Below are 18,395 nucleotides of genomic sequence, written 5' to 3'. Positions count from 1 at the left end.
TAAAAATAGTGCCAATGCTTGAATGATGAGTGATATTTTTGCTTCATGATTTGAAAGTGAGTTTACACCATCACTGAGATGCCACTTGCTTTCCAAAAAACTTTTACTATTGGATCACTACCCAGATCATCCCTCGGCTGAGGTCCTGAAATCAAAAGATGGCAAGATCAGAGTCACATTTCTGCCAAGGAACACAACTGCACTAATTCGACCCATGGATCAGGGTGCTATTTGAACCTTCAAAGCTTACTATCATGGTGCTGGTGCTGTAAACCCAGAAATTCAAGTTCTAGAATGTCTGAAAACATTAACACTAAAAGATGTTGCACACAATATTGGACTAGCATGAGAAAAAGTAAGCGCAACAGTAATTGAAAACTGATGGAAAAAATGTGTTGGAAAAGATGACATCACTAATAATAACCTTGAATTAGCAGCATGAGTAATTAAAATTAGTTTATTAAGTACTTTTCACTTAATTAAGTTAAATTTCATACAAAGGTACTATCATCAGACTGACAGCCAAGGAATGAGAAGTTTTTATCAGCTCATATATTGATTGGATTCAGCAAAGGTCCTGAAATGTCACCTTTTTTTAAATAAAAGTTAGTACATAAACAAATTAGAATTAATTAGTATGTCTTTCATTAGATAATTAATATAGAGATAATCACCAAGTATCATCATTCCCAAATTATATTAGTTCATAAGAACTTTTAAAAAAAGTTACAACTTATAATAAGTTATTATAAAAGAAAAATATGGTGGTCAGCTGATTAGTGGGGTATCAGGTATCACTATCGATGATTTTGAACTTCATGATATTATAAGTGAGAAATTAACAGGTTATAGTTATTAAGATGAGATCCTTAGAACTTACGTTTACCATTTTCAATACAGTATTGGTCTAGATTTAATTTTAGTACTTTATATTGGAATGATTTCCTTTTGACACCTTCCATTTCATACTTTGCAGTTAATGTTCACCAATTAATAAATTACTGAAGAATCCTTATGTATATTTGTGTACATCTGTTCTATATAATTCATCTCTTGAAAAAAAAATCTTCATTAAACACAATTTTGATTTTGAGATATTCAGTTTTTCTGCATTTATTCATTAACTTTTGGAGATCAGAATATCATGGCAAAATGTATATCAAAACATTTTCACAGCTCTTCTATATTACTTTTCTTTTCAACAGCACATTGCAGGAAGAGCCTGACATGTCCTAATAAAAACTGGAAATAAACTCTCTTCATATTATTATAGATAAGGTGTGGAATGTCTTTGAATCACATCTACCAGTATTTCTTTATATGTGTTTTAAAGTTAGTTCAGTTGTCTACAAGCAGAAAAACTGAAGGTTGAGCCTATATCAGTAATAACTGGAATCCAAATCTCAGTATACACACACTCTTCATACCTGGACACAATAATGGCTTTTTATATAATACTCAAGTACCCTGAAAAGCAAAATAATAAAATAAATCACCTGGTCCTTCTTCTCTCTCAAGGTCTGACAGATCATCCTCATCCAGCTCCTCTATATCTTCTAGATCTATGTAGTCATTCATTCGATGGAAGTCTTCTACAAGCAGTCAAATAAAACAAATCCTAAGAATGCTGGACAAAATTCAAAATGAAACAGCAATTTACAAATTATACAAACCATAAAACTACAAACCTTCTCTCATTACCAGACAAAGTAGTTAACTCAGAAACTTCATTCCATGCTGAAAAGGCATTATGTACTCTCCTCTTCAGCTATGGAATAGAACGTTGTTGTATTCCATAGCTGAAGAGGAGTATATAACTGTGACTCTTCGTATGTGGGATCTACGAGGTGTCTTTTGGACACGCATCTTATGCAACATGCTGCATCGGTTAGAACAATGAGGGCCACAGTGTCTCAACTGTCATTCCATTCAATAAACGAGGATCATGTCTTCTTGTTTAATGAAGCTAAGGTTTTGAATGTACAGCACAATGACTACATGATAATGTAAGAAGATACTTACATGCTAATGACTGGGTAGTGTTGAAATCATTTATAGAATTAAGAAAGGAAGTGGTAACGACAGAAATAAGAACTAGACATTCAAATAAACTACAAACATTATTAAAATTTAAACTTTGTCATTACGGGGAATCTAATACCGATATGACAAGATACACGATGGCTGAAACTACCTCATCTCATTTGAATAGGGGAGTTATATTATGTCAGGAGGATACGATGGATGGGACTATCTACCTCCCTTCACATACACAACACAACAACTCGCACAAGAATAATTACCTGGGCAATGCAATGTGCATGCACATGAACAAGGTATCAGGGTTTTACAGTCTTCACCAAAAAATAGAGTGAATATTGATGATAATCAACACGTGATAAATTTGTGATCGTATAAATTATCAGAACACCAAATAAAGCTTTTAGGTAAATGGTTAAATTACAATTTATGCCCATGGGTACTCCCCAGGAAACAGGCAGTGGTTGAATTAGAATATTGTCTTAAAGACATGCCAAACAAGGATTTATTAATACAACAGATAAACAGAGTTGTAAATGATACAGGGGATCCACATTTACCTAGATTAACTAAGAATGAAAGTTTGGGGTTACAGAAATTAAGGAAAAATAATGACTTAATAATTCAGAAAGCCAACAAGAGGGATACAGTAGTTGTGTTGAATAAAACAGATTACACTAATTGTATGATATAATATCAGCAAGCCTGCACACACATACTCTTCCTTGTGATCTGGTGTTCACAATGAGTAGACCACACTTAGCACCAATAGCAGCTGCCGGTGACCTCAACTGGTAAAATAATAAAATATTAAATAATAAAATATCAAAGTAAAATAATAATTTTTTTTTTTTATGAACTTTTTTGTTAAATTTTTTTTTTGTTAGAACAATTTTTTTCCACAGTTTTTAAATCAGGTCTACCTGATCTTTTAATTTCAATTTTTTTATTGTATAAAAGCCAGAAATATATCTTTTTTATTTTAAAAAATTAATTATCTTATTCAATGAAAATAAAACCAAAGTGTGCGAGACTAGAAACTAGAGCCAATACTGCTCTGGCACATTCACTCACTTATCCTATGGGCTGGTAGAGAAGAGTTCCAAAGCTTTGCTATGCACATTTATAACACTAGTTATAAATGCAAAATAAAAAAACAAAAATCATAAATACAAATTAGTAAAAATACAAAAAAAAAAAAAAAAAAATGTATGTTTATTTTTTCAGTGTTATTGTGGCAGCCCCATGGCTCAGTGGAACTTTAAAGCCAGCTGGCTGGCACACAGATTCCTGTAACCAAGATTGCCCAAAATGTTTATATGCATTAAAGCCTATTCCATCTCTTATATTTCCTTGGTCTTAATGTTCTTGTCTTCACAAATCAATTTATCATCCACTCTTACCTCATTTTCTGTCATTGCTGTAGTGCAAAAATGACCTGACCTTGGCATGTCCTTTGCATGACCTGACCTGACTTTGGCATGTCCACTATTACTAACACTGGAATCTCAATGGGTCTAATATTCTCTGCATTCAAAATTTCAATAACACACTGCTTCTTCATATGCATATGTCATCCTCCATCTTCACAGACTACTACTACAGCCCTGGCACATGCTGTACAGTGTTGAAATTTGTAGGATAGTGGCAGTAATACTTAAATTTTCACCCAAACCCTTACATCCTGTATGCAACAGCACAAAGAGGAGAATTTGAAGGCACTGCTTTCAAAGCAGCCCCCTCATAGAATTAAAACTGAGTGAAATCAATTATTGAAATTCAAACATCACAAAACTCAGTTTTTTTACTGAAGGAAACTGAAAGCTAAAAACCACTTAAACACAATTGAAAATTCCTTTCAATCAAAATCCATTATGCTCACCAATAATTCAGATAGCATGAAGGGTCATTCAACATATCCAAATAATTAAATATCCATATAATAATTTTTACAAGAGAATTTCTGGTAAAATTGCATTTGTTGTTATTCTCCTGTAAATCAGCAAATCTCATTTTTGTGTACCAAGCACTCTCTCCCTCATCAATTTGATTACTAGACAGATTTGTTTTTTCCAGATGCTTAGAATAAAAAGGTAGCATACATGCAAAAGAGCATTACAGAAATAGTTCATATATTATTACTGGAAGTCAGAAAAGTAAAAGAGATGGAAATAAAATCAAAATCTATTTTTAATAAAATCTCATTAATGAATCTATAACTCACCAGGAAGGAGAAGTTGCATTTCTTCCCCACCAATAAAATCCAGGTCAGTGGCATAGGTGAAGCTGGCACTACTGTCATCGGAATCCCTATTACCATACAATATTTGAGCCTGAAAATCAAACAGATCTTCTCCTAAAATAAAAGAAGATAATAAAAAAAAATTCAGCTGCTAAGGTATTTAAATCTCATGAAAAACTTGTGATTCACAAAAATTCTCTTTATCACTTTTCCACAACTGTATTTATTTATTCATTCATTTTGTTTAAGTGATAATAAAACTGGATTTTAAATGAAGTTGAGGAAACACTATTATACTGCATGTTAATGTTAAGTAAATTTTTATTGAAATGGTTATAGTTATCAAGTAACCACAATAATAATAATATTTAAAGTATAAAGAGTGATATTTTCCTACTTCTGCTGAATCTTGTCATTAAGCCCAAATGGGGTAAATGGCAAAATAAGAAATGCCTACAGTTAAACAAAGTATGTGATGCTTGTTACCTAACTGAAAGGCTAAAAGTTCTGCAAATTGCAGCTTTTGGAGACTAGGCAACTGCGGGTGATCTAATTGAGGTGTATAAGGCCTTGAATCAATTGAGCAAGCTCAATGCTAATGGGATTCTTCTTCTTGCTCAGATTACTCACCTGAGGGGGCATAAATTCAAATTGAGGAATGACAATTGTAGAATAGATGTGCAGAAATTTGCCTTTAGCAAGTGGGTGGTTGATAGTTGGAATAAACTTCCATCTGTTGTAGTGGAGGTCAGCAACTTAAATAAGTTCAAGGCAGAAATAGACAAACATTTGGAGTGAATGGATGGGTGAAATGGGAAGGGTGGTTTTTTTTTTTTTTTTGGCTGATGCTACATAAGCTTGCTTTCTTGCACCATATGCCCTACTAATGCTAATTTTTCCCCAGTTACCTAATATCATGGCAATGATTTCTTTTATAATTATTTGGTTAGATGACTGTACTATAGCATTACCATATTTTCCCCTTCAAACCTGGGGACAAATTGGCTTGAACATAGAAAGAAAATGGAAAATAAACATATACAATTCTTTATTTCTGGAGACAGAATTAAATAATAATTATTATTATTAAATAAATGAAATGTTAAATAAATGAAATGAAATGTTAAATAAATGAAATGTTATATCATAATGTAATTACTTAATTTTCATATTAATTACATTATAAAAATATGATAATTATTAAATTATGCAGACTTAGGAGGACAATCCAAACTCCTTTCAGTAACCAGAATGTCCATGGAGATCCTGACCACTAAGAGAAGTTTGCATGTCATCAATGAATCAGTATAGGTCCAGGAATGTGATGCTCTTCATACAAATAAATATTGCAGAGTTTGTGTTTTATAACTGTATTTATATTTTAATGGAATTATCCCACAAATGTAATGACTTTTTTAAAGTCATGATTAGGAAAATCAGACATTTTCAGGAACAAGGACATAAAATTATAAGGTGCATTATAGCCATAGTAGCTTATGTGCCTTTAAACTTCCATAACAACAAACAATAAAATTATAATTTCATCATATTCAAAAATTGACTCAAAATTTCAAAAAATTACAAAAAATGTTTTGCAATCCCAGCAAGTCCATGAAACAAACAATTTAAATAATACAGTTGATCTTATCAGTTGCCAGAAAGGCTGTCCTGCTAAGTACATAGGTTCAGCTTTGGTCAGATACAGTCATTCCAACATATCTAATACCTGAGCATATTTTCCTATATTTTCTATAAAGCCTCCATAATACATGAGGAGAGATACAGTTGTCACAGAATTTGTCCTAAAAGCCCACAATGGATAACATAATTTATAACTTAACAGCAAATATAAACTACAAATATAACAATATAAACATGATGCTATTGCACAAATTTGTACGTCAATACAAACTACAAGTAATGGACACTCTCACCATAATGAAATAATATATAAACTAGAATAGCCACACAGCTACATACCAAACTACTAGTCAAATTTTTGAATGTTTAATGCCTTGATAAAATGAGAATTCCAACAACCAATTAGAATCATGTTCCTCTGTTCTCTTGACCATCCAAATAATAAAATGTTACTTTCTTTGCATATATAATTAATGGAAATTGATGATGAATTTACGAAAGGAGTGGTTCTCTTCTTGATGTTGAATTTTTTAACAATTTTTTCTTTAGTAACGAATGGGCCTGGTGTACTGGGGTCCATGGTTTTTAATAACATACACATATAAGTTATAAATCCAGTTTAATGTAAGAATACAAATATATACTAAACAGTAGCTTTCGAGACGCGTGTCTCTTCATCAAGTTGATGAAGAGACATGCGTCTCGAAAGCTACTGTTTAGTATATATTTGTATTCTTACATTAAACTGGATTTATAACTTATATGTGTATGTTATTAAAATTTTTTCTTTCTTCATTTGTTTTACTTTTCATTTCTATGCTCAGTTTCAGGTGTTTTAAAAGTAGATTCACTTGATCCTTTATTTTAATCTTGTATTTTTATAATAGTGTCCCAGTTCTCTTCCTATACCTTCCTATATAGAAACTTAAATATGCAGCCTGTAAAGAAGAGTTACTTAAAACAAAAAAGACTGCTATATGCTTTCTGTTATTATCATAATGAAAGTAACTAAGAAGCCTTGGGCTATAACCTTAGATTGGACTTCAAGGAATTAAAATTACTCTCATCAGAACAATTAATTGACAGGCAGGTCATGTCAAAGTGGCCAGAGAACAGATATCAAAAAAAGGTAGCAGAAAAGAGAAACTGTGAATGAGTTTGGCAAATTTCTTTACCCTATTGAATATTACTGAACAGATATTTGGTATATTCAGAAAATAAAAGAAAAAATAAAAATAAAAACCTGCATGTTACACAAACAAATAACCTATAAAATATTGGTGTAAATACACGATAGTGAACTCATAATGAAACACTACATAAGTAGTGTAACCGCATCAATTTAATAGTATCTCATATTATGTTATTATCAGTGGGCATCACTACCCAGATGGCACCATTTCATTCAAGGCTTATTGGCCTATCCTTGGTTGGTGGGTGGTAGTGTTTCTATCATACCAACCCAGTTGTGAAGTTAATTCCACAATATTAGAGATGCCAAAAGCTGTGCAAGATAATACTTAAATAAAATCTAAATACTCAAGGCATAAGATATTATGAGTTTAAAATACACTATAAAATATCAGTGTAAATACACCATAGTGAACTCATAATGAAAAACTACATAAGTAGTGTAATGGCATCGCTTTAATTGTATCACAAAAAAAATAAATAAAATACCGTACACTAAAATAAAGTGCTGGTAGACCATCTAATGCATGGCACACCAAGCAACTGTACATCCTTAACTGCTAACAATAACTTAAATTGATTTTATATACAGAAATGAGGTGCAAGCTAAAAGTTTCTGGACTGAGTCAATAAAATTAATTTAGACTTACATTAGTTACATATTGAAACTATCCCCTTCAAAGGCAGTCCCCTCCAGAGTTTATACATCAATCCCAGTGCTTCTCCCACTGTTTGAAGCATCTCTGGAACTCTTGTTTGTGATGCTGTCCAACACTTTCTGTGATTTGGCCCAATTCTCCATAATGTCATTGAATCTTCATCCTTTTAATTGGATTTTCATTTTAGGGAACAGGAAGCAGTCACAGGGGATCAGTTCAGGAGAACAGGAAAGGCCCTGGGACCATCCCCACTTTGTTCTTGGCTAAAAACTGCTGAACCAACAAAGCCATATGAACCAGTGCATTGTTGTGATGCAGAAGCCAATTCTGAATGTACCATTTGTCTTGAAACAAAGCATCCTCCCAGTGGACTTTTCCATTGGGAGGCTACTGCTTTGTTAAGGGGTCATAACTATAAACCCAGCTTTCATCCCCTATTATGAACTTAGAAAGGAAAAGGAAGTTTTGTCCTTTCCAGCCCTCTTGCAGGTCCCTGTACACAGAAAGACAGTTCTGTTTCTGTTTGTCATTCAGTAAACAAGGTTCAAATTTTGCAGTAATCTGCCTCGTATTTAAATTTGCAGTTAAAATACATCAGCATGTACCAAATAATAGGCCTAGAATGTCAGAAATGTCATTAAATATATGTCGTCTGCCCTTATGGATGATGGCTTGATATACTTTTTCAACATTTGCATCAGTCCAACTTGATGATGGACAACCCAAGCACTCAAAATCTTCAACTGAAGTTTGGCTGCCTTGGAAATGTGAATACCATTGAAAACTTTGTGTTCTACCCATAGCATCATCGCCAAACACTTGTTTAACTATCTCATAAGTCTCTAAAGCTATTTTTCCAAGTTTATGACAAACATTTAATACAAATTTGCTGTTCCTTAAGTCTGCCACCTTACTCAGCTACAAACATTGCAAGGTACACTCAACAGAACACAGTTAAACACCAATTACACAAAAGAACAACATCCTATTTGGAGGGAAACTTGCCACACTAACTCACAATGAATTAGCTCAGTGGTATCTAATGGTACATTGCTATATGGGGAGTCAGCACCTCCGTAGCAGGTGGGCAGGAGCAGCAGTGTGTAGCACATGCTTCTTGATTAGACCAGGGTTCGAGCCCGTGACCACCAAATATGGAGGATGCCTTTTGGCATCTCTTATATTGTGTGATTATCTGCCCACGCACTGATGATAGGCCAATAGCTTTGAAACGGTGCCGTCTGGGTGGTGGTACTCACTGAGAATAAGTAACAATAGTCTTCTCTATTAGTGAAGCGTTACTTATTCAAGGTACGCAATACCATGGCAACTCATTGTGAAGGAAGAGCACAATATGAGATACAGAGCAAATGATGCCTCCCACACTACCATCATAGTTTCTTAAGAGTTATCTATGGTGTATCTACACTGATATTATATAGATATTAAACTCTCACTCTAAATGTATTATGCCTTGTGCATTTGGTTATTTTTAAATTTTCATTTATATATTATTTTCAAATGTATTTTTAAATAGCAATAGTAATAATAAAACTATTTATTAGAAATATTGCACCTGAAATGCATAATTAACACAAACTGAATGGGAAAAAAAATCACACATCAACATGATATTATTACATAATAACACAAGAAATAAAGAAATAAAAATGTATTAATTTTCGACTTAAGACACTTTTAACAACATTGATAAGATTTCCGCAAAGATTTCTTTGTAATGAATTGAAATCTTTGTAGTGAATTTTCATAAGTTATTTTGGTGATTATGATTTGTCAGCCTTGATTTTATTGTTGTTTTAAGTATTTAATTTTGTAAAACACATCTTTACATTTACAAATACTTCTGATTAAAACTCCAGTAATATGAGAAATGTGATACCATAATTAAAATGTCAAGAGAGCAGGTTTTTTTTTTTTTTTTTGTCGCAAACTCACCAATAAGTTTCTCTACAAAATTTGATGGCACCAGACCTTTCCTTCCATCGAGTAGTTCTCCACTGAAAAATCCATCCTAAGGAATAAAAAAAAAAAAAAAAAAAGAGTCAGCTAATAAAAGTAAAAATGATTAACATTACTATCCATTATAACATTAATGCAGTACCTCTACTTGTTAAAGAGAAAATGACTGAAGGGACTGTTCCCTTCTATATAGTTTAATACTATTTGCCAGCTTCCAAATTTTCTCATTCACACTAGCCTTTCAAATGATTACTTATAAATTACAAGACATCCTTGATTTAATCAGATACTGCAGATTATTAGAAAAAAGGCCCCAAAATCAGAAAACATTTTAACATTTTTCTTCAGTGACAAGTTGAGGAGAGTGACAACATATAAAAATGTGAATAACTTTATATTTTAAATTTATATGTAACATTCTTTACTTTGTACTTGGTGTCACCATGTATGCATAAAACTATGAATGCTCAGTGAAAGCAGTAAATGAGCTTTGGAATTCAACATAGAGGAGCATGTGTTTATGGTGGAACATTAAACAGAGTTGTTTAAAACTGCTCAATGTGATTTCTGTAAGAAATTTTGATACCTTAAGGTACCATCAAAATCTGCGAAGCTTGTGAATATGTTCAGGGAGATGAGGAGTGCGAATGAATGTTGGCTAACAATGGCCTCAGCTGAAGAGGACTTGAAAAATCCTCCAGAAGCCAACAGGAATCAAACCTGGAAACTAAATATAAATGTTCACAGTACAATAATTCTCATAACTATATGTACATCTGTACAATAAACAAATGGCAGATTAAAGCACATGTGGGATAGGCAGTTGCTTAGGATCTCAGAAATCACTATATCTAAAAAGGCACCACAAATAAGTCAAAAAATCCATCTGTGGATAGTCTATTAAAAAAAAAAAAAAAAAAAAAGTTAGGTAATATACACAATGCATTATATTTCAGGGGGCATTTGATTTTTATGCTTAAATTAATTGAATTTTTTTCTTTTCTGTAATTTATAAAAGTGAAACGTACATAACTAATTATCTGCTACCAATTAATTCCTAATTGATTAATTAATAACATATACAAGTAACTGTTTCACTTTATCACACATAGTTCACAACATAATATTCACTCAACATTTTTTAATATTTTGTAATTCACAAATTGTGAAATGCAACAGTTATTTCATGCTGTGATGAATTAAACTAAATAAAGAGCAACACAAACCTCATATCATAATATGCTGTCAACACTTTCATAATGTACTGTACTTATTTCTTACTTGCTTTTAATAACAGTTTAAATGCATATATTTCATGTTTCTGATATGACTAATATAATAAACAAATAGTGATAATTCATGATTTATATCAGTTTTGTTTGTTATTAGTTTAGTAAACTGATGAAAAAAAAGTTAGTTAATAAATAATAAAGTTTAGTAAACTGATGAAAAAAAAAAAAAAAGTTAGTTAATATATGCAACATGTTACATTTCAGGTGTATTTACTTTTTATTTCTTAAATTAATATAATTTTTCCTTTTTCTGTGATTAAGGGTTGCCACCTACATGCAAACCTTCAAAGTTAACACCGTGTCAGCGTGCACACCTGCTTAAGTGACTCTGTTGGATTTCTAAGAGGTACAAGCTAAAGTTTATAATGATTTATGCACCAACATCGAGCCATGATGATGAAGAGGTTGAAGAAATGTACACCAAAATTTAGAGTCTTCTAGATGAGCAGAAAACCCACTATACTATCATTATGGGAGATTTCAATGCTAAGGTTGGAAAGAGACAAAACAGCACAGAAAGGGGAACTATAGGAAATTTTGGAATTGGTGAAAGAAATGAAAGAGGTGAAAGACTTGTGGAATTTGCAGAATCTCGAGGATTGTCAGTAATGAACACTTTTTTCAAGAAAAAGGTGAACATAAAGTGGACATGGCCCAAATGGATTAACAACTAATGAAATTGACTTCATCCTCACTAACAGATGATATATCGTGAATGATGTTACCATCCTCAACAAGGTAAATGTTGGAAGTGATCACAGAATGGTAAGATGACTTGATATAGATGTAAGAAAAGAAAGGAAAAAACTGACTTGAGTAAATAACGGAAAGGTCTTTGAGATAACAGAAGAGGAGAAAAAGCAGTATGTACTGGAACTTAAGAACAAATTTGAGCTTCTGCAGACGGCTCAGGATGGCTAAGATATCGATGAAGAATATTACAACTTTCTGAAAGTGATAAAGTTCAAGAAACCTATAGGTAAAAAGAAATCCAAAGAAGAAAAAAATTAGTCAAGAAACACTTGTCATGATGAACCAAAGACAACAAATTAAGAGCAAGATAAACACTGACAAGGAGAAAATTGAGTATACCAAGTTATGCAAAGCCATTAGAAAGAGACTCAGAGAGAAGATTTAACACAAGAAAAGTAGAACAAGCATTAAGGGAAAACAAAGGACTTAAATCAGCAGCCATGAGCAGTAATACAGAAAGACAAATGATACTGAAACTGAAGAAGAGCGATGAAGAATTCAAATAGCAGAAGACTATAGAGAATTATACAAGGAGCGAGGGAACAATACCAGCAGTGGGGAAGATGGATCGCAAATTAGTAACACACAAGACATACCCGATATTCTTTCTGATGAGGTAGAACATGTGTTGAAAAAAATGAAGAATCAGAAAGCCCTGGGGGAAGATGAAGTTACTGTAGAGTTGTTAAAATTGGGAAGAAGAGACGTAACACAAAAATTGACAAGACTCTTCACAAAATGCATTAAAAAAGGTGTGATGCCTAAGGAGTAGAATAATGCAACCATAGTTTTACTGCATAAGAAAGGAGATGAATCAGAAATTGAAAATTATAGACCAAATAGCTTGTTATCTCACATCTACAAGTTGTTCACAAGGGTCATTACTAACAGATTAGAAAGAATACTTGATGAGAATCAACCGAAAGAGCAAGCTGGCTTTAGGACAGGATTCTCAACTATGAATCACCTTCAAGTAATATCACAGCTAATGGAGAAAGCAAATGAATATAAAACACCACTATGCCTGGCATTTGTGGATTATGAAAAGGCATTTGACTCCATACAGCATAAGGCAATGTTTCGGGCACTGGAAAGGCAAGGCATAGATACCCCCATATATTATGATTTTGAAGAAAATATATGAGAACACTACCTCCTTTATTAGACTAGACAAAGACAGTAGCAAATTTAAAATTGAGAAAGGAGTTCGACAAGGGGAGACAATATCTCCAAAGTTGTTTACTGCTGCCCTTGAAGAAGCTTTCAGAAGATTAGATTGGTCGCAGAAAGGAGTCAATGTGAACGGAGAGTACCTAAACCATTTACGATTTGCAGATGACATTGTGGTCATAAGCCACGATCCCAAAGAATTAGAGGAAAATCTTAATCAGTTATGCAGAGTTAGTAAGGATTTTGTACTAAAGACGAATATGGCTAAAACAAAAGTAATGATAAACAAGTATGCCATAGAAAGGAATATAATGATTGAAGGAGCAGTAATTGAAAAGGTGGAGTCATATACTTATCAGGGACAAATCATCAGCTGTAATAATGATAAATGGCTGGAAGTCAAGAGAAGAATAAATTTTGGATGGATAGCATTCAGGAAATATAGTCACATACTGAGGAGCAATATCCAAATTTGTCTGAAACGTAAAATAATTAACCAATGTATACTATCCACCATAACTTACGGAAGTGAAACTTGGGCACTCAACAAAAGAATGGAAGAGAAGCTGAGAATGACACAGTGAAGAATGGAATGAATTATATTGGGAATCAGACTGTTAGATAAGAAGAGAAACACATGGATTTGGCAGCAAACTCAAGTAAAGGACATTCTTATCAAAACTAAAGAACTAAAATGGTTTTGGGCAGGACACATAGCTCAAAGACATGATGACAGATGGACTAAGAGAATAACAGAATTGTACCCAAGAGGAGCTAGAAGAAAACCTGAAAGACAACAATGGAGATGGACAGATGAAATTCATGAGTTTGTGGGTAGTAAATGGATGGCCATTGCACAAAACAGAAGGAACTGGAAAGTTGCTGGAGAGGCCTTCATCCTGTAGTGGATTGATAATGGCTGATGATGAATGAATGTTGGTTGGACAAGAATGCTTGGCTGCACCAGAGGGTTCAGAAACATCTTGTTGTATACATCAATACATATTTGTGACCACGTCAGCAGCAGGTATTCATATATGCCGACATATATATATATATGATAATATATTGATATGTCAATTATTAATTTTTTTTCTCTACGTTCCAACCACTCCAGAATTCAGTGCCAGTCGAGTTCCTCAACTTGGCAGGATTAAGCCCCTGAAATCTTATGGGCTGTGAAAATGATCATTCAGACTGGGGGGTACCACTACTGACCACACTTTCCATCAGATTTTATTACTGGTTCTTTGAGAATTAGTAATAAAATCTGATCACAATTTAGGAATGAACTGGTGCTGGCTCATATTTATTCAAGCCAATTTCTTCTACTAAAACTTCAACAAAAGTGTATTTGAGTAGTTACTACTAACATGCCTCATATGAGGCAGCCTTTGAGCAACTGCCACTAGTATGTTTCTGCATGTAGGACAGCCTAATGACTTAATTATCAAAGTTTGGCATGACTGCCTGAGCATTTCTGGACTGCTTAATAGAAATAAGGAGGTGATTATTCCCTTGTATAAGGCGATGGTCAGGCCACACCTAGAGTACTGTATACAGGTCTGGAAGCCTCATTTCAAGAAGGATGTAGAGCTGCTGGAACGAGTACAGAGAAGGGCAACAAGATTAGTGAATGGAACAAAGGGGTGCTCTTATGAAGAAAGGCTTAAGTTTTGCAAATTACAGTGTCTGGAGACTAGGCACCAGCGAGGTGATCTGATAGAGGTGTATAAAGCCTTGAATGGTTTGAGCATGCTCAATGCTGATGGGATTCTTCCTCTAGCTCAGAATAATCACCTGAGAGGGCATAAATTCAAATTGAGGAAAGACAGATGTAGGATAGACGTGCGGAAATTTGCCTTTAGCCAGCGGGTGGTTGGTTGGTGGAACAGACTTCCATCCCTTGTCGTGGAGGTTGATAGCCTAAATAAGTTTAAGGCTCAGCTGGACAGGTATTTTGAACGAACAGAGGGGTGAAGTGGAAGTGGGTTTTTTTTTGGCTGATGCTGCATAAGCTTGCTTTCTTGCATCAAATGCCTCTACTAATGCTAATGCTAAGTGAAAAGTAAATAACTAATTATCTTTTTATCAATTAATTATTAGCTTTATCATTAGTGGATGCTTATGATACAAGAAAGCAAGCTTATACAGCATCAGCCATAAAAAAAAAAAAAAAAACCTTCCCATTTCATCCATCCATTCACTCCAAATGTCTGTCTAGTTCTACCTTGAATTTATATAAGCTGTCAATTTCTACAATGACAGATGGAAGTTTGTTCCAGAAATAAACGACCCGCTGGCTAAAGGTAAATTTTACACATCTATTCTACAACTGTCTTTCTTCAATTTGAATTTATGTCCCTTAAGCAATTAATCTGGGCAAGAGGAAGAATCCCATCAGCACTGAGCATGCTCAACTCATTCACGGCCTTAATACACCTCAATCATATCACCTCACAGGTGCCTAGTCTCCAGACACTGTAATTAGCAAAACTTGAGCCTTTCTTCATAAGAGCAACCCTTTGTTCCATTCACTAATCTTGTTGCCCTTCTCTGTACTCGTTCCAGCAGCTATACATCCTTCCTAAAATGAGGCCTCTAGACCTGTATACTGTACTCAAGGTGTTGCCTGACTATTGCCTTATACAAGAGGATAATTACCTCCTTATCCCTGCTAGAAAAATTCCTGTACATCATTGACAAGACACCATGAGCTACTCTTGCAAACTATCTGCTCTGCTCAGAAAACTTCATATCTGCCTGCACAATTACCCATGGGTCTTTTTATTCTCTACCACACTGAGTGTAGTACCACTTAGTTGATACATTACTCTGGAGTTACTGCTACCCATATGCAGTACTTTACATTTGTCAATGTTAAACTTCATTTGCCACCTCTCAGCCCATTTTCAGGTGGTAGATGACTTTCATCGACCGGTGAAATACCACCACTTTGCTTATTGGAGGCTTGAAGTGGTGAAACCCATGTTTAGTCTCTAGAGCAAAGTTTCTGGTATCCCCCTCCCCCCATATTTCTCCTTCAACCCATGCACGGTACTAAGTACTATAGGTTTTGATACTTTTTGTGTTTGGGGGTTTCATAAAAAAAAAAAAAAAATCTGCTCAACCTTTCCAAATCCTGTTGCAGTAGCATCGTGTCAGTAGTGTCCTTGACAACCTTGCCAACCCTGCCAACCTTCGTACCGTCTGCAAACTTGGACATTAAGCTTGATATACCATCATCAATATCATTTATAAATACAGAAAACAATAATGGACCCAATACTGAACCCTGAGGGACTCCACTAATAACATTAGTCCATGATGATTAGTAGTGGCAAATAATGCAAGAATGCAAGCTTCTAAGGCAAAGCCAAAAACACTTCCCACATCAACTGTTTAACCCCTTTAATATTCTGTCTAGTTTTTCCTTAAATTTATTCAAACTACCCACTTCCACAACATCAGAAGTTTGTTCCAACAATCAACTACCCTATGGGTGAAAGCAAATTTGCACACATCTATCCTGCAATCATCCTTCCTCAATTTAAATTTATGCACCCCTCCCATATGTGTTATCTGAGCAAGAGGAAGGATGCCATCAACATTAATATAAGCAAATAATAATAATTCATGATTCATAAATTTAGTAAACTGATAGCAAAAAAAAAATGAGCAAAAAACAACAATGTTTATGTGCAAACTAAGAACATTTCACTTCTGCCCATCATCCATATTGCCCATGCATTCCTCCAATCAGTACATAACATCAAGTGCGTCAGCTACAATATATGCATAGCATATGTAATATGTATGAAAAAAAATAAACAATAATTGATAATTTCTATTTTTCTGATTTTAATGAAATTTGGACTACCTCAACATATCCTTCTTAAAGACTTCAAATATAAAATTTCATAGAAATCTGCCTGCTGAGAGCCAAGTTATCATATAAACACAGAAGAACAGATAGACAGAGGGGTAGGCAAGGTGAAGACAATAGGTGTGTATATATACATATGTGAATGTGCCTAATAAAAGAATAGGATTAAACTGAATGTATCTATTAATAAGCCCATTAAAACATATTTGGGATTTAAAGATTATATATTCACCCAATACATTTTCATTTTAACTAGGGGTGTGCGGGAGGGTGTTTAGGAGGGCATGCACAATGCACAAGCCTCTTTTTAAATTTTTAGAAATTATTCAAGCCCTATTTAAAAAAAAAAAAAAAATTGGTTGACAAAATTTAACAGATTATTTTAACCAAAGATAATTCTTAGCTGATAATCTTCTCAAGCATGCCCCTCGCTAACAAATTGGTAGCACACCCTTGATTTTAACTTATTTTTGAAAGGAATGAAACATTTTAATGTATGCCAATCAAAAACAATACAAAATCACAATTATAAGAAGAAATTAAAAAAATAACTTGCACTGCATATTATTTTTATTTTTTGTAGGATTAAAAAAAGTATATCTATCTATAAAAATATGCGTGACCAGTCCCCTTTTGCACTATTTTTCCACTGCTTCCAGGCTTCCCATATCTATTTACAGTAGTAAACACTACTTCCAGCACTTATGCCATTTTTATCAAAATGGCACAAGTGCTATCTGTAAAAGTCATGTGCAACAATTGACGACTATGGCCTTAGCCTATAAGTTAGGAGAAACAGTTCGAAACTAAAAACCGGGACATTGTAGCATAAGTGGATACAACAGATTGTGACTAGAAAATGGGGTGCTTCATATTTGCCTTAACGTACACACATTATATGCAGCGATTGAATTACAATACGTTTTTCTCAATTATAACACAACATGCTATCAGTTAAACAGCTATATTCATTACCATCATTTCTTATAATGCAATGGCATTATAGGTATATGTTTATATTTCAAAATTTTTCATTCTTTAAGTGTTTTAGTAATTGCCTCTGCCATTAATAAAACCTCCTGATGGGGTTACACTGGTGGGTACTTCAATGAAAGCGAGGAAAGACGGCAGTGACTGACAGGTGAAGGCACCTCCCACTCAGTGCTGTGATTGACAGGTGGATGTCATGCAAGAGTACAGTTTAGGTAGGGTGTTTATCCCCCATCCTGCTGTTTGAAAATCAGAAAATGAGTTCGGAATTTAAAAACAGTGGCAAATGGGGGAGAAAACACCCTAGGCATATCCACCTAGGAGAACAGTGGGCGAGGAAAGCAGTGAGTGGGCAGAGTCACAACTTATCAATCACTGCTTTCCCACTGTTTTGCTTGCCAGCATGTTGGATGGTGTGTACATCATTCTGGAGTTTTACCATAAAACTTGGGTTCCCAAATTTGAAATTGTGAATATGACAAAATTGTTTGCAATTGATAAATAATGTTTACTACATTTTTTTTTTTTTTTTTTTTTTTTAATTCAGTTTA

General features: G+C 33.9%; 1 protein-coding gene across 1 annotated transcript in view; it reads right to left on the bottom strand.

Moving 5' to 3' along the window:
- Positions 1-18,395, bottom strand: part of LOC150089021 (RIMS-binding protein 2-like) — a 349,628-nt gene that overhangs the window by 113,689 nt on the left and 217,544 nt on the right. Inside the window, exons 18-20 of the mRNA XM_090370382.1 lie at positions 9,730-9,805; positions 4,265-4,396; positions 1,467-1,592 (exon numbers count right to left, since the gene is read on the bottom strand). Of these exons, the coding sequence (XP_090226508.1) occupies positions 1,467-1,592; positions 4,265-4,396; positions 9,730-9,805 (334 nt within the window). The remainder of the gene's footprint in view (positions 1-1,466; positions 1,593-4,264; positions 4,397-9,729; positions 9,806-18,395) is intronic.

This window comes from Mastigoproctus giganteus, chromosome 3 (genome assembly GCF_048544385.1).
Source record: "Mastigoproctus giganteus isolate SK-2022 chromosome 3, ASM4854438v1, whole genome shotgun sequence".
Taxonomy (NCBI): domain Eukaryota; kingdom Metazoa; phylum Arthropoda; class Arachnida; order Uropygi; family Thelyphonidae; genus Mastigoproctus; species Mastigoproctus giganteus.
Note: the sequence above shows the minus strand (reverse complement) of the source record. Positions and strands in the feature narration are given on the sequence as shown.